The sequence below is a fragment of the Bubalus kerabau genome, chromosome 6, assembly GCF_029407905.1.
Source record: "Bubalus kerabau isolate K-KA32 ecotype Philippines breed swamp buffalo chromosome 6, PCC_UOA_SB_1v2, whole genome shotgun sequence".
NCBI lineage: Eukaryota > Metazoa > Chordata > Mammalia > Artiodactyla > Bovidae > Bubalus > Bubalus kerabau.
In genome coordinates this window covers 27,269,703-27,292,075 of record NC_073629.1, presented here as the reverse complement: position 1 = coordinate 27,292,075, position 22,373 = coordinate 27,269,703, and the positions used below count along the sequence as shown (strand labels likewise).

At 48.8% G+C, this 22,373-nt stretch overlaps 1 protein-coding gene across 1 annotated transcript in view; it reads left to right on the top strand.

The window, feature by feature from the left end:
• Positions 1-5,571: 5,571 nt before the first annotated feature.
• PTGFRN (prostaglandin F2 receptor inhibitor) overlaps positions 5,572-22,373 on the top strand; it is an 81,829-nt gene continuing 65,027 nt past the window's right edge. Inside the window, exon 1 of the mRNA XM_055584620.1 lies at positions 5,572-7,252. Coding sequence (XP_055440595.1) covers positions 7,204-7,252 — 49 coding nt within the window. The 5' untranslated portion in view covers positions 5,572-7,203. The remainder of the gene's footprint in view (positions 7,253-22,373) is intronic.

Here is a 22,373-nt window from a genome sequence, read left to right as displayed (position 1 = left end):
ACTATCATGAAAAGGAAAACTGCCAGTTACAATATTTACAAAGTCCATAGGGAAAGATGGAGGGCAGGAGGAGAAAGGGATGACAGAGGACAAGATGGCTGGATGGCATCACTGACTCAGTGGACATGAGTTTGAGCAAGCTCCGGGAGGAGGTGAAGGACAGGGAAGCCTGGCATGCTGCATTCCATGGGGTCGCAAAGAGTCGGGCACGACTGAGCAACCGAACAACAACAAGGTAGAAAGAAACCAGTCGCTGAGATACAGCACAAGTCTTTGTAGCACTGAGACCACGGTAAAATTTCTCCATGGGTCCTAAGTAGAGAGGCTGCTGCCGGGAGTGATGAAGCATGTCTGTAAACCTGTCCTTAGGGTTGTTCCTTAGGACGTCCCTCAATACAGACGGATGGCATCTTGACAAAACTGCAATTCAGTAAGAGCAACTCTATGGGGTGATATTAGGATAGAGCTAGGTGTCACACTCACTGATGGTCTACTTAATTCATAATTCAGGGGTAGGTTCTCAGGGTACCTAAAGGAACATATAGACCACATTCACGTAGGGCAATCTTCCGGAAATATTGCTTCATGCAGCTGAGCTCTTAAAAGTGTTGGGCAGAAGAAAGTCTGAAATCATCATCTGGATGGTGGCTGGTCCAGGTGGCTGGTTAAGCACAAAAGAACCTGCTCTAGCCATCCATCAGCCCGCTTGGGGCAGGCCTGCCCTCCTCTTGTGAAATGCTGGGGCCAGCCCCAGACGCCCACTGTGACTGGGATGCAGACCTCCACGTTTCCGTGGGCAGGCGGCCAAGATTCTCCTTGGAAAGTAACTTCGTAGTCTTTCTCACTCAGGCAAATGGGTGAGCTAGGCCCCACAAGCTTTACGTCATAAAGCATGGATGTAGCAATTTTAGACCACCAAAAAACATATTGAAGCAGGGACCCTAAAGGCTTCTGCCACAGGGAAAGAAAAGCCATTCAGTAAAGTGTCCCTGAAGTGGTTTGCTGTCAAAATGCCACTCCCCACGCACCTTCCAGGAGAGACAAAGTTACCAAAAAAAGTACCTCTCTATTAAAGTCTCTATTAAATGACTTGCAGAAGGCGATTATGAGCTACGAAGTGGATGAAAATGGGAAGATGTCTATCAGAAATGGTGGCTTGGTTTTAAAATCACTACTCAGCATCCCCACATAGAGTAGGTAGGTAGCAGGGGTAGTAATCCTCGTTGTTGTCTGAGTTGTTCAGTCTTGACTGACTCTTTGTGACCCCATGGACTATAGCCCCTCAGGCTCCTCTGTCCATGTGGTTTTCCAGGCAAGAATACTGGAGTGGGTTGCCATTTCCTTTTCAGAGGCTCTTCCTGACCCAAGGATTGAACCCAGGTCTCCTGAATTGCAGGCAGACTCTTTACCCTCTGAGCTACCAGGACCTAGTTTTGTGCAAAGCTTCTACAGACTTTGCTCTGTTCTCTAACTGCAAGGGCACACACCAGCCCAGCCCTAAGGGGTGGAAGTTCAAGAAAAGGAAACAGCAGGGACAAAGACTTAACTTTGGAAGAGGAACTAGAAAAGACAGTTGGCTGGATTTAGATAAATCACACAATCTTGAGGACTTCCTTCCAAGGCAGCTTGTCTGGGTCCCCACCCAGTACAGTAATCCCCTCACAGCCCCCCTTACAGGTAGGCATGTAACTTTTCACTGAATGGTTTTTAGAGAGAAGAGGATAACACCAAATAATAAAGCTCCTCTCATCACTGATGACTAACTTCTAATGTCAAATGATGCCAGTACAGTTCTCTAAGCAATTTTTACCCAATGACTCAATATAACACCCGAAGCAAGTCTATTCCTCCTTTGAAAGGCAAAACTTCCACATAATCCAAAGATAACTACTCAGAGCTCCCTGTTGTCTTCTCCAAGTCTTCCGTAAGAGCCTGTTTCCATATAAGGTAACTCCTCTCTGGAAGAGGGTTGCCAGACTTAGCAAATACAAATGTGGGATGTCCAGCTGAATTTGTGTTTCAGATAAATAAGGAATACTTTTTCAGTATAAGTATGCTTCATGTAATATTTGGGATGTATTTACACTGAAAAAGTATTCCTAATTTATCTGAAACTCAAATTCAACCAGGCATCTTGTATTTTAGGTAGCAGCTCTACTCTGGTTGCATTTTAGTTTGCAAATGTTTTTGAAAGGTAGTGCCTAGAACTTAAGGCATTGTTCCATTTGAACCTTCAAGCAGAGCTCAAGGTGGGTGAGAAAGTCTGATAGAGGAACAGGGACCCCCTCACCCCTTGACCAGCTTCCCATTACCTTCACTCATGCTTCTGTGTGAAGAACAGGGTAAAGCGCCTTCCAGTAAAGGCAGAAAGCCCCTTCCCTGGCATACCATCTTGGGACCAGGGCACAAGGTCAGGCCAGGTGGGCACCTTTGGATACCATGATGCTTGGCAGCCTTAACTTGGTAAAGCATCTCCTCCAACATCCCTAAGCCCCCTCTAGCTATTTCCGACTTCTGTGATGTGGCCACACTTCCTTCCCGTAATGGACTCTGCTGTCTCTATTCATTGTTGGAGGTATTTCCAGCCCGGATGATAGCATATTGGCACAAAACTACACACGATAACTGGTGCCTCTCTCTCTACTTACCTCCCCTTCAATTTCCTTTGCTCTTTTGGCATCAATCTTCTCCCCCTTCCTTTACAGCATTTGAGGTCTTTTGATACATTAAACTAGATTATAAACTCCTCTAGGGCAAGGGCTATGCATACTCTTAATATAGTAATAATGCCTCACTTCTGTAGAAAGCTTTTATTGCAAAAGCCTTGTCTCATTCCATTTTCTTATTTTTCTCCTCACACTTTCACCCCAGCATCGCTGCAGGAGTAAATGATTGGAAGTCACTCCTGGTCTGGAATCAGGGCCAGTTCTAGACATCTAAGGACACTTTCTCTGTTATCTCCCATTTTGGTCTTTGAGGCCAGAGGTCACAGAGCACAGCCTTTGGCAGGACCATACTTAACCCATTCCAGGCAGATAAGGCCCCTTTCTGTTTTTGAAACCTGTCAGATGGGCATTCCACAACTTCCCTCATGGCCTCACTGAATGACTTTCACTCATCAGGAAATGAAGGCTTCCTCTCCCCAACCCCTACCTTTTTAACTCTTAATTCCATTCTTTCATTCTGTGATTAAATCTTAAAGTTTTTTTTGATTAGTAATCCCCGTGTTTAACTTCAATAGGAGAAATAGACACCTGGAACCAATATGAAGGAAACGTCGTGAAAATGATTATTGGAATGAAATGTTGCTGTAGAACATATTCTTTTGCTGGCCATTCTGCTAAAGTAGCATCAGGGTCATCTGTAGAGAAACAGAGAGAGGCAGAGAGAAAGTGAGGGAAGGAGAGAGAGAGAATGGGCTGATGGAAGCAGCACAGGTAACACACAGGGTCTGGGTGACTCTTAGGATAATCGGCAAATTCATTCATTGGGACCTTTTGACATTTGCACGTTCACCTTTAAACAGTAAGGGGATTTTACCGATCTCAGCAGGAAAACCTGTTACAAGTGAGAATGTAGGACCCTCGGGGGTTTTCAGGGGCAACGCCTGCAGACAGATCCCTGTAATCAAGAGACAGTAACAGTTGGCTGTTGTGACCGGAGCCTCTGAGGGTCTCCGTGATCTGGCAGGAAACCTACAGAGGCGGGACTCCCCTCCTTGGGGATGGGTGTGGATCAGAGTTACTGGAGAGTGAGCCTTCCTGCCCCAGGCAAGCCTACAGACTAAGCAAACTGAGAACAATTGGTTGGGCAAAAGCCTTACCAGTGGGGTTACTCACTCGAAAATATTCATAAAAGCCTTTCATAATGAAAGCATCATCAGATTCCAGAGTTATGACTTAACGTTAACATTGTGTTGGTCTGTTTCAGGTGCTATGTTCCTTTAGCTGGAAACATATTTTATCCTCTGGTAGTCAGGGCTGTGCAAAGGGTGTGGTGCTATGTCCAAGCACCTGTAGTGATTAATTTAGCCTCATTTTCTGCTACATAAACGGTTATCTAGGGCTGACTCTCATGACATGACACAGCTGACTACCGCTACTAAGAAACCATCCACTTTTGTCCTCATTGTTCTGGCCCTGCCCGGACAGTCTTATTTCTTCTTTCTATTTCAACTAACTACTGCTGTTTCAATGACTGTAAGACACACCATTAATTTAATAACATCTGGGTGTGGGGAAGGGAGGAGAGAAGAATCCCTTCCACGCTGAATGCACAATGGCTATTGTTGGCTTATCCGTCCACCTCACAGCTAGAGACCTGCTGGGCGTTCAAGACTCGGTTCACAGTCACCCCCCTGAGCTTTTTCGGACAAGCTTCCTCAGGACTGGCCACTCCCTTGCGGCACAACTGCATCTGGCAGCGCTGTCACACCTGCTGAGTCAGGACACAGACTGGAAGCAGCTCAAGGGCAGGAACGGTTATATTTACCTCTGTTTCCCCAGGCTCGAGCCCAGTAAGTGGCATTAATTCACTCCACAAATATTTACTGAAGACCTACCATGTGCCAGGCACACTTCCTGACTTGCACTTTGTTAAACAAAAGAGTTTTTCGCAAACATCGACTCTATGGTGATGTGAGAGACGTAAAACGAGCGTATGACAGTCTCTCTTCCACATCAGACAGAGAGGGAGCACTGTGTTTGCCGTCGGCTTGAGCTGATACAACAAATATCATGAACTGGGTGGCTTAAACAACAGACAATTATGTCTCCCACTTCTGGAGGCTGTGAAGTCTAAGATCAAGATGCTGGCCCATTCAGTACCCGGTGAGGGCCCTCTCCTGGCTTGCAGACAAATGCCTTCTTGCTGTACCCTCACACAGCACAGATATAGATATAATGCCTCTCACGTCTCTACTTATAAGGGCACTAATCCCATGCATGAGGGCTCCATCCTCTGCACTTAATTACTCCCCGAAGTCCCCACCTCCAAATACCTTTGGAGATTAGGGCTTCAATATATGAATTTGGTGGGGGGACACAGTACATTCAGTGGGTAGCATGGGCTAAACTGAATGTGACCAAGTGCCAGAATGTGTGCTTCAGGTGTTAAGCACTGTGGGTAGTTAAGAAAGGGAAAGGTTTGAGCTTCTGGAGGGGGTGAGGTCTTACTCTTTTCTGTAGCTTCAGCATCTCTCAAGGCCTAACATGAGGCTTGCATTTAAGGTTGATTGAATTAAATTGAAAGACTTCCCAGAGAAATTCTAGAGGATTCTATGGGATGGGAAATGCAAAGGAACTGCTGGGTGGGTGAATAGCATGAAGAAAGGCTTGGTGACAAAAATAAATCTAAAAAAAATTTTTTTAGCATGTTAAAACATATATAACCTTTTGTTGTTTAGTTGCTAAGTGTTCTTGCCTGGAAAATCCCAGGGACAGGGGAGCCTGGTGGACTGCCGTCTATGGGGTCGCACAGAATCGGACACCACTGAAGTGACTTAGCAGCAGTAGCAGTTGCTAAGTATTATCTGACTCTTTGTGATCCTATGGACTGTAGCCTGCCAGGCTCCTCTGTCCATGGGATTCTCGAGGCAAGAATACTGAAGTGGGTTGCCATTTCCTTTTTCAGGGGATCTTCCCAACTCAGGGATTTAACTGGAATCTCCTACATTGGAAGGCAAATTCTTTACTACTGAGCAACTAGAAAGTCTCATATATAACACAGAATGTACCATTTTAACTTTTTAAAGTCTACAGTCCAATGGCATTAAGTACACTCATATTATTGGTCCACCAGGGATGAATTTTTAAGTTTCTTGCAGATGGGTTCATACCTGGCTAAAGGCACTTTTGTTAGTGGAAATAAGAAACACTTGTTAGTGGAAATAATGATGTACTGAGGTAAAAGCAATGTTCCTCTCCCCAGTTGGGGCAGTTTCCCACTAACATCTGTGATTTGTTTTGCATATATTAATGAGAGGCTGGGGCACTGGGAGGGTGGGGGAGTGGGGCACCAGTGCTGTGTTTGAATTACCCTTGAGAAGTTTTAAACAATGAACACTAAAAATTTCCCCCTAATACTGGGTCTTTTGTATTCAAATTAAAAGCACAAAGTCCCATTGTGGGGGAAGAAAAGAATCTTTATTGGCAACCAGTTCTGTCCACTTAAAGCAATAAATAAAAAGTTTAAAGAGTACATTCCATATGAAGTACTGAAGCTATTAATACACTTGGGTTCTGAGCGTCCTCATCCCCCCCACCGTGGGTCTATTTGTGGTAAGTGTTAATCAGTGCCATAGGCGCTCCGGAGAAGGAAGGAAGGAGGTGGGCGAGGGGAGGTGAGGCCTACCCAACCACAGGGCAGTGAGCAGAGCCTGTGAGATCTGGGTTTTGATCTTGACACTTCGCGGGGAATCTTCGGGCAAGGCACCCAAACACTTCACGCCTCTGCACCTTGGAGGCTGGCATCCCCGGAGTTTACAGTCCTTTCATCTCTTTCAGTCCTATCTGGATAATATTTAGCCAAGTCCTAGCGGCTGGCTGGTGGGTGCTTCGTTCGGGACGAGTGGATGACCGGGCGGGGAGTTAGCTGAGGGACCCGGAGGCCCACGTGAGGACTCCAGAGTGGTGGGACGCGGGGTGGCTCGGAATGGCGCTCAAGCGATGGGATTTCCAGACGAGTCTTTCCAAGGCCAACTTTTAAAGGTCGGAGGAAAGTTTGTGGCGGGGCGGGGGCCCCGAGGGGGGAGAGCTGGGTGGGCTGCGACGCCTCCTCCCCTTTAAGCGGGTGGTCCCAGCGCTGCCTCCGTTACCTGGAGCGGGGAGGGGCTTGGGAAAGTTTGTGTTTGTTGCTGGCAAAGCGCCGGATGGGAGGCGCGGGCGGGCGGGTGCTGCGGTTCTTCCCTCCTGCTTTCGGGAAGCGGTCGGGGCTGCAAGCTCGGCTCGGCGGGGCGGCCCTGGCGCCCGGCTCCCGGTGCCCGGCCGGCTGGAGGAGGCGGGCAGAGGCGGGCGGGAGCGGAGCGGAGCGAGGGGCGCACGTCCGCCCCAGCGCTGGGATTTCTCGGCTCGCGAGGAAAGCGGAGCAGGCGCGCGGCCCAGGCGGAGGAGCGCTGACTCTGGAGCAGCCGGAGCTGGAGGAGGAGGAGGAGGAGAGGCGGCGGGGAAGGAGGAGGAGGGGGAGAGTCGCTCCCGCCCGGCGAGCATGGGGCGCCTGGCGCCGAGGCCGCTGCTGCTGGCGCTCCTGTCGCTGGGTGAGTGCGCGCGGGGCCCGGTGAGGCGCAGGGGGCTCGGCCGGGCTTGGGGGGACTGGCGGGGCGCGGCTACCGCGCGCGGCCTGGAGCGCCAACGGGGCCGGGGCCGCTCCCGGGAGACCTGGCCGGGGTCCGCGGGAGGCAGGGCCCGGCTGGGGAGAGAGCGCGGGGCCGCCCGGAGCCGGGCGCGGGGTGCGAGTCGCCGTCCTGTAGGCCGAGCCTCGCCCCCATGTGCGGGGGGGAGTGGCCCGCGGCCGGCTTCCCCCGGCCCTCCCTACCTGTTAGTCGCCAGCTGCCGGCTCACCTTGAACTCCCGGCCCGGAAGGTGCCTGCGGTCCCGGCCCTAGTCCCGGGCTTGCGAGCGGAAATCTGCGGCTTCCATCTGCCCCGCCATGGCCGAGAGCGGCAGAACCGCGCTCCGCACACCCTACCCCGCGCCCAGCTGCCTTTCCAGGGAAGCAAGAGGATCCACCAACTTCCTTCTCCGAAGGTCACCGGGTGGCCCCGAGCGCTACAGTCAGAATGGGTGTGCGGGGCCCTCCGTTGTGTTAGCTGTAACTAGCTCTTCTGCCTCAGTCTTCTCCTTCAGCGCTTGTAGAAGCTGTCTCGCTGCATATTTGCACACAAAGACCTGGGTGCCTTGGCTTCTTCAACTTTTCCTACCTGTTACTTTTCTCCCTTGCTGTCCCCGTCTTGCACACTCTGTAAACCTCGGTCCCTCCTGATCATTTGACCCAGCGCCCTCCACCCAACCCAAGGAATCTTTGGTGTTTACCCCCGCCCCCATCTTCCATACACACAGACACCATCTTCACCTCGTGTAATGTGGTTATATTAGTATAACCAAGTGGTTATCAGCCACAGAAATCATCTACTTATTAAGTGCCCACCGTGGATCAGGGAGGCTGACTCTTAAAAGCTGTTCTTGAAGCCTTTAGTCAGTGTCAACCAGAACGAAGGAATCCTGTGACCTGCGCGGGGATTTTCTTCCTCACCCCTGGAGATGGCAGAACTGAATCTTTTATAAGGCCACACAGTGTGTGGTGTCTATCCTAGCCAGGCCCCAGCTGCACACAGGCTAAGTGACTACACGGCACTTATGGTCCGAGGGTCCCAGTGGAGGCCTTCCATTGCCACTCCCAGCCTGGCATCAGGTCTTACACTGCCCCCACCCCTGTTACTCCTGCCGCTGGTGGGGGCCAGCCTTTCCAGCTGCTACTGTGTTTTCTTCCTTCCCCTCTGAGGGGTTTTCTGGAACGTCCTCCCTAAGAGAGCTCACCCAGCCACCACACTGCTTTAGATGCCACCAGGTGCAGAAAGCTTGCACACCTTGCACTTGATTTTGCGGCATCTGTTCTGTGCTCTCAGATCCTAGTGCTTTAGTTCTCTTCCTTTCACTCTGGGACCCTTGTGGATTTTCCCTTTGTTGCACACCGCGGGTGATGGTCCACACCCATTACATAATTGGCTGATGTGTCTGGGTCAGGCAGGGCCACGGCCACTGGTTGCACCGATTGTGCACGGCTCAACTCTAGGAACAACTCTAGGAGCTGCTGTCGCTCTGTGCCTGTGTGAATGACCCTCCCTAGAGTTGTGTGATTCACAACCCTTGCACTAGTTAAGTGGGTGGGGCCAGGTAGAAATTTGAAAAGAATGTCCTTGAGTAACTACGGTAAGAGGAAAAGAGAGAAAGGGCAAAGAGAGACTAACAAAAGCAAAAACAGAAGTGGGGAAAGCCCGGCTTGGGGTAGCTTTGAGGTATACCAGTCCACGCTGCCTGGCTGGACGTCTCATGTCACCTATGCACAGGGGATGTCTCTGGTGTCACCAGTCAATGCCTTATCCCCTAACAGTTACTGAACTTCATGTTTATGTGATAACTCTGCCATACCGAATCTCACTTGGTGTGGCTTCAGTTTGACCTCCCAGATGCCCTCCCTGTGATACTCTACGCTGTACTGATCCCTGCCACCTAGCATGTTGATAAGCTAGATCATCTTTCCTCTTGTATTGCAACCTGGGCATAATCTTACTGTCACTCTCTTTGACCTCCACATTCACTCTGTCTCTCAACTCTGTCACTTTTCCCATAGTGCAGACTCCATCATCTTCTGTTCTTCCTTTATCTAAAGCTACTGTCCTAGCCCGAGTTCTGACAGCTCCCCACACAGATCTGACATCTTCCTGTTTGACTTTTCCTACCGGCCTCCCTTCGGATTGTTTTTGGAGGTACCACCTTAATTCCATGATCCCTTATGATTTTCTTCTGAGGATGTTCTGCCCCTTGTATTCTCTCCCCTACTACTTCTCTCTGAGTAGGGACTCTCATTCTAAGGAACTTGTTTGCTACCCTTTACATTGAATGTATGTAAACCTTCGGGCCTTTCCATTTCTCATGACCTGGGAAAGTGTCTCCTTCTTCTTCCCTCTTACCTGTCTATTTCCTTTCCCCCTTAAAGCTGCTTCCTCCATAAAGCTTCTCTAAATGAGTCTGCCTATCACGATCACAGCAGAACACACTCAGCTTCAGGTTTTCACTTCCATGGCCTATGTCTCATCCATCCATTTAATACAGCATTTCTTGAATGCCCACTGTGGCAATAAGAGTGTCCCAGACAAATGACCAAGACATAGCGTCTCACTGAGTGGTCAGTTGGGATGGGTGGACAGTTAATAATAAAAGCTAACTACAAGCCAGAATGACATACCTGACATAGAAACCAGGTACTGGTAGGAAGCAAGGAAGAGGATGATTAATTTTGACTTGGGATTGAGGTTGATTTTGCTGAAGAGGTGACATTTGAGCTGAGCCTTGAGGATAATTAGTATTTTGAGAGAAAGGATGGGAGAGGCTTCCAGGCTCCAGGAAAAGGCATCCAGCATGGATGAGTGGAAGGACATGGTTCATTCAGAAAGGGCATGGAAGTTCCATGAAACTGGAGGAGGGTGGAGGATACACTAGGAGGGCAGATTGGAAAAGTGGGTCTGGGCTGGATTCTGAAAGCTGTGTCTGCAGTGAGAAGTCCTTGCCATTTGGATGGGCTTGTTGGCCTTGTAGGTGCTGCCACACAACTGTGCTTCTCCCATCAGAGCATTTATTTATCACTCTATATGATTTTTCCTGCTCTAAATCCCCACTCTGATTATATCCCATGAGGCAGGGACCAGGTTGGTATTGTTCGCTATGGTATTCCTCATACTGAGTGTCCAGCACAGAGTAGGTGTTTGGTAAATACTGGCTGCCTGAATGAAGGCATGTATATATCATTTTATCTGTGGGTTATGGTCTGCCATTGCAAATTCGCAGTGTGAGATTGATACAGCATGGTGATGTGTTTGAGGAGGTCAGTCCTAGTGTGCAGCATGAATTAGAGAGTGGGAGGTGTGAAGACTGTGGAGAGGGATTAAGATACTCTCTTCATGTGCATCTTTTTAAAAAAAGTTGCAAATCCATCAAAATAGTTTCTAAATAACAAAAACATTACATCTTTTTTGAAATCCAAATTTCATGGATGGGTGCTGTATTATTCTATTGGGTAGGCTGAATTGTTCTCACAAACAGACTGAAAGCACAGTGGTTCAAACAACAGAAGTGTCTTTCCTAGCCGTTCTTGGGGGGCAGGGGAGTGGGTTGCGGATGTTTCCGGTGAAATGGTTGGGTGGGATTGCTGTTCCACATGGGCATTCTGAGCTCCCAGGCTGATGGTGGTTTTGCTGTCTTCAGCCCGTAGTTTCTAAGTTCACCTGGGTTGTCATCATCACCTTTCCAGCCCAGTAAATAGGGGGCTTCCCAGGTGGCTCAGTGGTAAAGAATCCGCCTGCCAATGCGGGAGACACTGGAGATGCAGGTTTGATCCCAGGGTCAGGAAGATCCCCCTGAGTAGGAAATGGCAACCCACTCCAGTGTTCTTGTCTGGAAAATCCCCTGGACAGAGGACCCTGGCAGGCTATAGTCCTATAGGGTTGCAGAGAGTCAGACACACTGAGTGACTGAGCGCATAGCATAAAGGGAAAAGAGCATGGAGGAGGCTATCTAGAGGCTTCCTGGGCTAAGCTCGGAAGTGGCTCCTATCACTTCTGCATACACTTCATGGTAGAGGATTTGGTCCAGGCCACACTAGGTGCCAGGGAGGCTGGGAAATGCAGAGGAAGCTGGTAGCAGTGTGCTGACCACTGTGGAAGAAGAGAAGAAAAGATCTGGGGGACAGCTGGCTGTCTCTGTGCCACTTATAAAGAATATAAGGTAAAAGGATGAACGTGCCCACCCTCCCGCTGCCCAGGCATAGCCACTCATATATAATGTACATGTGTCCATATACTAAATATTGTGTTTGATTTATATATATATATAATTTTATTTATTTTTTTTTATGGTTGTCCTGGCTCTTTGTTGCTGTACGAGTGCTTTCTCTAGCTGTGGAGAGTGGGCGGGCTACTCCAGGTTGTGATGTACAGGCTGCTCGATGCGGTGGCTTGTCTTGTGGAGCCTAGGCTGTAGGGCACACGGGATCGGTAGTTAGGGCTACTGAGCACAGTCTCAATAGTAGTGGTGCACGAGCTTAGTTGCTCTGTGGCATGTGGGATCCTTCTAGATCAGGGATCAAACCTGTGTCTCCTGCGTTGGTAGGTGGATTCTTTACCGATGAGCCAACAGGGAAGCCCTGTTCAGGCTTTTTTCATAGCTTCTGCACAGAGTTCCACTCAGAACAGGCACAGAGTAATAATAGCTGCTATTTGAAACATGCATACCAAGCATAAGACTATTGAATTCTCTTGACAACAGTTTGAGAAAGGTACTGCTATTTTCTCCATGTTACAGATGAGGAAACTGCCAGCCAGAAAAGTTAAATAACTTGTCTGGATTCATACAGCTAATCCACGGTTGAGCCAGGATTTGACCGCAGGACCCAAATTTGGTCTCTGCCCAGCTAGGATTGACTGAGGTACGCCGTCATCTTCGGCTGTGTACCCTGCAAGATTAGTTTAAGTGAAAAAGGATGCAGGTGGTTTGGGGTGAGTGCAGCCCAGGCAGGATTCCCGAAGGGAGGGTCCGTGTCAGGATGTAGTCCCTAAGGCATCACCACCCTGCTCTGAGGACACGGACCAAACTATAGCTTCCTCCAGAAAGCTCTGGAGGAGGAAGGCTGGCGGGAGGAACCCTAGTCAATCCATCCAGCTCCACCGTCTTTGAAGTGCCGTGGCCTTCAGAGAGTCCTCAGCTCTCATTTTAGCCTTGTTAACAGAATTCCTGTATCTGCCAAGCTGATGAATGCCTGCCCTGGCTATAATTATTCTTATTAGCCTGCCGAATAGGAATTCTAGTCATCGGCAATCATTCCTTACAAGGCAGTCGGGCCAGTCGGCATGTATAGGGCTATTTTGTTGCTGTGCCGAGCTGCCGAGTTGATTTCTACCCCATAGACTGAATGTACATTTCCATACTGGCGCTGTGTCTCACAGCTGAAGAAGGTGTGTGCTTATCTGTCAGTGTACGTCTGTGTCTCACTTTATCAAATGAAGTTGGGGGAAGCTGTCAGGGCAGTTCATAGCTGTTTGGTTTAATTGCCTTGGTTTCTTAAAGGCAGGGTAGCAAGGCCATTTGACGCTCTGCTTTGGGAAAATAACTTGAACTGGCAGAAAATTCGTCATAATTTATCTTCTGGAAAAGGCAAAGTGCTGTAGTTGGCACACCCAGTGCTTTTTAGATCTTGGAATATTTTCCTCCATACCAACTGTAGTCTTTGTGAAGCAACAGAATTAAACCCAGTAACTAACACTCTCATGGACCAACAGTGTGGTTTCCAGGGTCTAGAGATACTGGCACTGTGGGCAGATTTGTGTTCTTCGAAGTGTTGATTTCCCCCTAACACTCACAGTGTGTTCGTACTGGATTATGCGGTCGCTAAGCAGCTGGATTCAAGTTTAAATATAACGTTCTGGGACCTCAACTGCATCCTACTTTGCGCTGTTATAAGTGGCTGAATGTGAAGGCATTGACATCCCTCAGGATGTTGCAGGGCTTTGGAGAAACAGTGTTTGGCTTAGAGTTGCTCTTGTCTAGGATGAATTTGCCTTAGAACTGTGAAGAGCAGCATTGTACATAAGGGTTCAGGGGACTTTTCAGAATGGGTGATACTTTGGAATCCTAATGAAAGAGAGGCAGCAATGCAGACAGATGGGTTACTTCTCAGACCTTGAAAGTAACAGCAGGACTTCCCTGGCGGTCCGCTGGTTAAGAATCTGCCTGCCAGTGCAGGAGAGATGAGTCCATCCCTGGTCCAGGAAGATGCCACATGCTGCCGAGCAACTGGGTCCGTGTGCCACACTACTAAGGCTGTTCTAGAGCCCAAGGGCCACAATTACTGAAGCCTGTGCGCCCTGGAGCCTGTGTTCCGCAACGAGAGAAGCCTCTGCAATGAGAAGCAGAAGCATCACAACTAGAGGGTAGCTCACAAGCTGCAACGAGGATCCAGCACAGCCATAAGTAATAATTTTTAAAAAGTGATACTAAGCCAAGAACATCCTTATAATGGTTCTTCCTTGTTACTTAGGATTCCTGCTGCTAAGTCGCTTCAGTCGTGTCTGACTCGATGCGACCCATAGATGGCAGCCCACCAGGCTCCCCCGTCCCTGGGATCCTCCAGGCAAGAACACTGGAGTGGGTTGCCATTTCCTTCTCCAATGCATGAAAGTGAAAAGTGAAAGGGAAGTCTCTCAGTCATGTCCAGCTCTTCATGACCCCATGGACTGCAGCCTACCAGACTCCTCCATCCATGGGATTCTCCAGGCAAGAGTACTGGAGTGGGGTGCCATTGCCTCTCCCTATTAGGGTTAGACTGGACCAAACTTCCCTGCTTGTGGGTCATGATAAGGGACCCACATGGGGTTCAAGTGGCTTCTAGGTGTATCATGATACTGACACCCTCAGCCCCTGGAACTCACAGGTCAGAGCTGCCTCAAAACCAGAAGCCCTGTCTACCCTGACAGCCATAGAGCTAGTACCGTTTCCTGTGTGTGCTGTGATCAGATGAGATTGGCCATTTTCCCTCTTACCTGGGGGAGAGCCTTGCAGCCCCTGAGCCCCAGCCTGGCCTTGAGATGAGTAGTTTCAAGATGGAAGATGAGAAGCTAAGTGACATGGCATGTCGCTCATTGGTTTATTTAGCGAATATTGAGAGTACCTCCAGCTCCAGGCCAGGCATTGTTCTCAGCTCTGGGGATGCTGCATCGGACAGAGCCAGCTCAGCTCTGCCCTCCAAGGATGGGATAGGATGGACTCAATGTGCGGTTGGTGTTGTCCCTGGAAAGTGCAGCACCACCTGCCCTGGACGATAGAGGCAAGGGTCAAGGGCGAGTTCATGGGAATGCCTGTAGTAAGGGGACAGGAGATGGGAGGGAGAGTTCTCGCAGGAGTAGTCCCAGGGAGGAGAACCAGGAGATCACTGTCAGAAGCCAAGCAGAGGTGGATGCTGTAGATTTGTTAAAGGACAGATGGTCAGTGGGCTTCCCTAGTGGCTCAGTGGTAAAGAATTGCCTGCCAGTGTGGGAGTCATGGGTTCGATCCCTGGTCTGGGAAGATCCCACATGCCATGGAGCAACTAAGCCCATGTGCCACAACTATGGAGCCTGTGCTCTAGAGTCCAGGAACGAAAACTACTGAAGCCCGTGTACCCTGGAACCCATGCTCCGTAACAAGAGAAACCACCATAATGAGAAGGCTGTGCTTTGCAACGAAGAGTAGACCCCACCCCACCCCACCCCGCTCACTGCAACTAGAGAAAGCCCATGTAGCAATGAAGACCCAGCACAGCCAAAATAAATAAATAAATATATACACACACACTTGGGGGAGAAGGAAATGGCAAACCACTCCAGTATGTGTGTGTGTGTGTATATATATATACACACACACACACACACACACACACACTTGGGGGAGAAGGAAATGGCAAACCACTCCAGTATTCTTGCCTGGAGAATCCCATGGACAGGAGCCTTGGTGGGCTGCTGTCCATAGGGTTGCACAGAGTTGGGCACGACTGAAGCAACTTAACATGCAGACATGCATTGGAGAAGGAAATGGCAACCCACTCCAGTATTCTTGCCTGGAGAATCCCGTAGACAGAGGAGCTTGGTGGGCTGCTGTCCATGGGGTCACACAGAGTCAGACATGACTGAAGTGACTTAGTATGCATGCATATATACTTGGGCTTCCCTGGTAGCTCAGCTGGTAAAGAATCTGCCTGAAATGCAGGAGACCTGGGTTCGGTTACTGGGTCGGGAACATCCCCTGGCGGAGGGCATGGCAACCTACTCCAGTATTCTTGCCTGGAGAATCCCATGGAGAGAGGAGCCTGGAGTGTTACAGTCCATTGGAAAAGAATTGGACACAACTTAGGGACCAAAATGACAACAACAACATATTAATCCCTAGAACTTTGCTACTCAAAGTGGGGTCTGGGGACCAAGAGTGTCAACAGCTCCTGAGAAAAATCTCGGGACCTGGTCCAGTCTGCTGAATTCGAGTCTGTGGTTTAACCATATCCCCAAGGGATTCAAATGAGGGATTTAGAGGGATTCAAATTCTCTGAATTTTGAGATAGCCTTATCTGGAAGAGTGCTTGACACATGGCCTCTTTGGTGGCCTGGACATCCCTGGTGAACTCTGAGGCAAAGGCCGTGATCAGAGCATCAGAGCTAGAGGAGTATGGGATGGTGTGGGCTCTGTGGGAATGAAGCAGGTGGTCAGTTAGCCATGAAAGAAGGTCTGTAGTGGAGGCACTTAGCCTGGTCTCCTGACCTTCTCTACCAGGTTCAGCAGCTGAGGAGCAAGACAGGGACATGGTGTGATCTCTCCATGAGAAGAGGGTGTCAGAATTCATACAAAGTTCTAACATCATGGAGACAATTGGCCAAGGGGTCCAGGTGGGACTGGCAGCTGAGGGGCTGGAAGGCCTGGTGAATCACAGAAGGTTTGAGGGTCTTGGGGATAAGATGAAGGTAAAAAGGAGATTCCGAGGTCCAAGGGCGTGAGTGGGCCAGGAAGGTAGGAGGTGAGGGTTGGAAGAGGTAACTTCTGAGTCCAGGGTCTCAGAAATGCAAATCTGAGGGGCAGTAGGCCTGGTGGGTAGTAGCCAGAGTCTTCACCTCTCACATCATTTTGGCCAGTTTATCTCTAACATCTGACTTGGTTGGGCTGAATGGATTAAGAGACAAAGGTGTGAGGTTTTAGAAGCCCCAAGTACTGTAGGAACAAAGTCTTAACCTGTGACGAAGATGCATGGGGGCTGGGAGCAGGTGTGCTGGGGAAGAACCAACATTAGGATGAGGTTGGTTCCTCCTTAAGAAATTCCTTCTTACATGTATATGTATGGCTGAGTCCCTTTGCTGCCCACCTGAAACTATTACATTGTTAATCGGCTCTGTGCTGTGCTGTGCTGTGCTTAGTCGCTTAGTCTGAACCTTTGTGACCCCATGGACTATAGCCTGTCAGGCTTTTCTGTCCATGGGGATTCTCCAGGCAAGAATCCTGGGGTAGGTTGCCCTGCCTTCCTCCAGGGGATCTTCCCAACCCAAGGATTGAACCCAGGTCTCCCGCATTGCAGGCAGATTCTTTACCACCTGAGCTACTAGCGAAGCCCATTAATCGGCTCTACTCCAATACAAAATTAAAAAAAAAAAAAAGAAATTCCTTCCTACCATTTATATAGCACTTATTTTGTGCCAGGCACTGTATTTTCCAGTTATTAACTTATTCAGTAGGCTTCATAACCCAGTGTTGTTCAGTCACTCAGTCATGTCTGACTCTTCTTGACCCCATGGATTGTAGCACGCCAGGCTTCCCTGTCCTCCACTATCTCCTGGTGTTCGCTCAGGCTCATGTGCATTGAGTCGATAATGCCATCCAACCATCTTATCCTCTGTTGCCCCCCTTCTCCTCCTGCTCTCAAATCTTTCCCAGCGTCAGGGTCTTTTAACCCAAGGGGGTAGGTATATAACCCAATGGGGTAGGAACTATTATGACCTCCATTTGATAGAAGAGAAAACTGAGTCACAGAGAGGTGAAGTAACTTACTCAAAGTCACACAGTAAGTGGGTGAGCTGCTGTGGTTCAAGCCCAGATGGCCTGGCTCCAAAGTCTGGGCTTATCCCCACAACACACTGTTCCGCCTCTCTGTCTTAGTCCAGATGCTCAAACACATATTTGAAAACACAGAAAGGAATGGACGGTTAGTCAATATGTGATAACATTTGTGTCCTCGTCTTTTAAAACAGGAGGCTGGGATTCTGGCCCTTGATCTTCCACTCACTGGTTTTGTGACCTTGAACAAGTTGCTGAATAGCTCTTAGCTTCTGTAAAGTAAGAGGCTGGGCTAGGTGATTGCAAGGCCTCGATTCATCTCCAGAATTCTTTTGAGTTCACACTGACCCCTGCTGTGGACCAGATGGGCTGCTTGGTCCAGCCCTGGCTCCTCGCCCATCTTTCCCACCACTCCTGTCTGCAGCCTAGGCCTTTTATCTCTCACCTGCCTGGCACCTCTCCACTGTGGGGCTTTGGTGCCTCAGAGGGCTGGGGAACTGTTGCTGTTTTGTCACTGCTGCAGCAGCTATGCCCTCCTAGCCCATCCCGTGCCCTGAAACTGGGCTCTCCCCTCATAGTGCTCTAGGTTACTGAGATGTCCCTACCATGGACTATCTGCGGTTTCCAATGGACCTCTGAGAAGTCACAGAAACCGTAAAACTGATCAAGGTTTCTAGGTGGCAGTTGTTGCTTAGTTGCTAAGTCCCCATGAACTGCAGCACACCAGGCTTCCCTGTCCTTCATCATCTCCCAAAGTTTGCTCAAACTCATGTCCATTGAGTTGGTGATGCCATCCAACCATCTCATCCTCTGTCGCCCTCTTCTCCTTTTGCCTTCATTCGTTCCCAGCAAACTGTTCCTTATTACTGATTGTGTGTGTGTGTGTGTGTGTAGGTTTTGTTGAGGACCTCAGCCACAAGTAAGTTTCAGTTGAGTAATAGGTGTTTTCTTCCCCATTTAGAACTGCCCTTGAATCAGTAGATGGTTATGCACCATTGGTTCTCTTTTTCCTGACTCCCCCAAACCACAGTGAGAAGAGACACAGACACCTTTCGCTGGGTCCGAATGTTGACACTACTTTGGATTTTTCCACACTCCTATAGAGTAGGAGAGTTGAAATTCCAGCATCTCCAATCCATAGCCTTAGTTGGCTGAGCAATGTGTTCTAACGTTTGTGGACTTTCTTCCTTTTCATCCTCTTAGTCTGAAAGGGGAAGGTGCAAACGATGTTGGCTACAATAGCAATGAAAAGGATACATTCTCAAAAACTCCATATTGTTGGTAGGAGCTTGTGTTAGGACCTCAGTCCTTACTGCATGCTGGCTGCTACCCAGACCTCCTGGCTACTCTGAGGTACACCTGTGGATGGTGGTGTTGACCCATGTCCTGGACGTGGGTTTTTCTGAGGTTCATCAAGGACCCTCATCAAGCTTCCCAGGTGGTGCTTGTGGTAAAGAACCTGCCTGCCAATGCAGGAGACATAAGAGATGCATGTTCGATCCCTGAGTCTGGAAGATTCCCTGGAGAAGGGCATGGCAACCCACTCCAGTATTGTTGCCTGGAGAATCCCATGGACAAAGGAGCCTGGTGGGCTGCAGTCCATAGGGTTGCACAGAGTCGGACACAATTGCAGCAAGGACCCTCTGGGAGTGAATTCTCCACTGTGTTTGAAGTGGCTTGCTGTCATGAGCTATCCTGGAGGCAAAGCAGAGGATAGTGCTTTATAAATGCATTGTCCCTCTAGGATGTCCTCAGAACAGAATGTTAGCTGATTTAATGTCTGTCCTTCATGCTGCTACTTGGCTTATGCTGTGGTAAGGAGTTAAAAAAAGGCAAAACCTAACCACTTTTGGCACAGCTTTTCATCTTTCCATTTTCTCAAGGCTGGCACACCCAAATGTTTTCTTATTTATTAGAAGGCATTATAGTCCATCATCTTTGGGAAATCCATGCAGGAAGTTCCAGCTGAAGACATTAGTGCCCAGCCCAGAGCCTGGCACATGACAGGGGCTTGGTCACATTGGTCAAGTGAACACAGTTGTGAATAAATACGCTGTGCCCAACTGTTAATATACAACACTCCTGCTTTTTCTTATGGCCTTATTTTTTTCACACTTCAGCAGCATTTCGGGACTCTTTACTATGTTTCTGGTCTTCCCTGGTGGCTCAGATGATAGAGAATCTGCCTGTGATGCAGGAGACCTGGGTTCAATCCCTGGGTTGGGAAGATCCCCTGGAGAAGGAAATGGCAACCCATTCTAGTATTCTTGCCTGGGTAATTCCATGGACAGAAGAGCCTGGTGGGCATGGAGTTGCAAAGAACTGGACACAACTGAATGGCTAACACTATCATGTTTCTGACACTGTGAAAATGACATAGGAATTAGGAAGTGGAGTCCAAGTGGAAACTGAACCAGTTACAACTGAACAGCAGGAATGGATTGTGGGTGCTTTTTTAAAATCTTGAGTGGATGGATTACTGGACAGCTGTGCATATGGGGCTTTCACAATTATAGGGATAAGATTGAGGCCGAGAGCTGCTTTATCATAGAGCTCCATGGAGCAGGTGGGTCTGGAAAGCTGTTTGAGCCAAGAGCAGGAAAAAGCACTTCAGGTGAGAAAATGACCAGAGCAGCATCTCAGATATGGGGAGTAAATCAGCGTGTGCAAGTGGTGTGCTGTTTGGGGATTAGCTGACTTAAGGTGGAAAAGGAAAACAGACCTCAGGGGTTGTGGAAATTAAACTCTGGGGCCAAGAGGTCGGCGGAGGGGAAGAACGGGAGCAGAGTCACCCTGAAAGGTGTCAGCAGCATTTTTGGTGCCCACAGAGCAGCTAAGAACCCACATACATGAGGCTGGCAAGGTCCACTGGGGCCCACAGGAAGCTACTCTGCTAAATTAAGGTGATAAGTCAGGCCATAATCTTATTTTTGGTTGTTTCTTAGGAGGAAAATGGCTCACAAAACAATTGCCGATGTTCCCCTTAGGTAGTGTATCAGAGCATTTCTTCAAAGGACTATCTCCTGATAAGAGACACAGATAAGTTTCAGAGGAAGGATGGGAAGTTTTAGATGGTTTTCTCTGGGACCACAGCTAATGCAATCATGTGGTCTATTCATCAGAGTCCCACTTTAATAACAGTTTATCCCACAAACTCGTTCTTTCTGAACATCAATATGAGTCCCAGAAAGCTTAGTGTTGAACCTGGCTTCTAAGTACCTGGGGATGGTGCTTCTGTTGCTGCGTCTGTGGAGCGTCCCAGAAGCACGAGGTGGTATACACTGCCCAACTGTCCCTTCAGGATCCACAGACCTAATGGGAATTATCCCACAGCACTGTGGTCCTAAGAAAATGGCACAGGTAAGACAAGTTCTGTGTTCTCTCTGGTGTGTTCACTGACATGTGTGTTAAGTCTCAGAACAAAGAAGCACAAAATCAAATTTAGAAGAAATTTTATTTGGCTGTGCTGGGTCTTAGTTGCAGCAGGCAGGATCTTTAGTTGTGGCATGTGGGATCTAGTTCCCTGACCAGGGATTGAACCTGGGCCCCCTGCATTGAGATCATGGAGTCTTAGCCACTGGACGACAAGGGAAGTCTCCATAATCAAGTTTTGATGACACCTGTTGAAGGCTTCCCAAACATCCCTCATTCATGCCCTTAGAAACAGCTGTATAATCTACCCACACATTGCCCCTGTTATGTTTATATATTGTCTTGAGTTACTGCCATTTGTTTGATTCTTTGGAGCCGGGTTCAAGCCTCATGCCCTGGGAGTGGCGAGCACGCATCCTGACCCAGGGGGAGACTGCCTGTAACGTAAGCATGCAGCTGCATCCTTTCCTGTTTCCTGGGCTCTCACTGGCCCCATTCCTTCAGAGCACAGCCAGAGATTTATAACGATCTGCTTACTAGGTTGAGTGTCTGTCTCGCCCCAGACTACAAGCACCATATAAGCAGGGCCAGGTCTGTTTCTGTTTACTCCAGTGTCTTAGGACTTTGAGTCTTCGAATGATTAAATTATGTATTTAGAAAACGCCTATATATCTCATGTATATATCTCATATACATACATATATATATACACACTACATGTGACATGTACAAAGCATATATGAGATACATGTATAAAATCTGTATTGTGGGCCTTAAGTCACAAAGGGGATGGAGCTTATCTATGTGTCCTCAGTATCTTTATCTTCCGTTTGTGTACTTTACTGTTTTTTTTTGTTGTTGTTACTACCATAGCATTTTCGAAGTAATTGCAGAGCAGAGGTTTGTAGCGTTGGGTAGGGGAGGGAAAAAATGGAGTCCACCCATGAAGAGGAAGAGGTGAGGAGGAAGTCCTCTTTCTTCCTCGTCTTTCTCAGTTTTTCCTTTTGCAGCTCCTGTGGAAGACAAATGACTCATGTGTTCTCACTATCATCTCTCCACCCACTCTGACCTTTGTGGGACTGGCACAGCCTCTCCCATCCCCGACTAGCATCTGCTCCTTCCTAGGCTTCATCTTAGTTGCTCACAGCGTGGGGAAGCACTCTTGTTCAGATCCAGTACAGGTTTCAAGGGCCTGGTGGCTGTGTTAGTCCAAACCGCATACCGCCTCCTTGCCACCACTGTTCTCATGGATGGCAATCTCTGGGCACATCTGCAGGAAGGGGCAATGGGGCTGCTGCCTGCAGCGTGTGTTGACTTGGCTTGTGATGACTCCTTATTATCTACCCTGTGCCAGGCATTAGACCTGAGCTCTGGGCATATATAAGGACGTAGTCACAGACCCTCAACTCCTGGAGCTGCCGGTCTCAATGTGGAGGCCTGACATATACACAAGAAGAGAGGTGGCCTGGAAGAAGTGTCTAAGGGGATTTCCCTGGTGGGTCCAGCCATTAAGACTCTGTGTTTCCACTGCAGGGGGCATGGGTTTGACCCCTGGTTGAGGAACTAAGATCCTGCAAGCAGCGTAGTGGAGCCAAAATAAAAAGTGTCTAAGGATTGTTAGGAAAAAAAGGCTACAACTTCAAAGAAAAGGGAGAGTGTTCTGGGCTA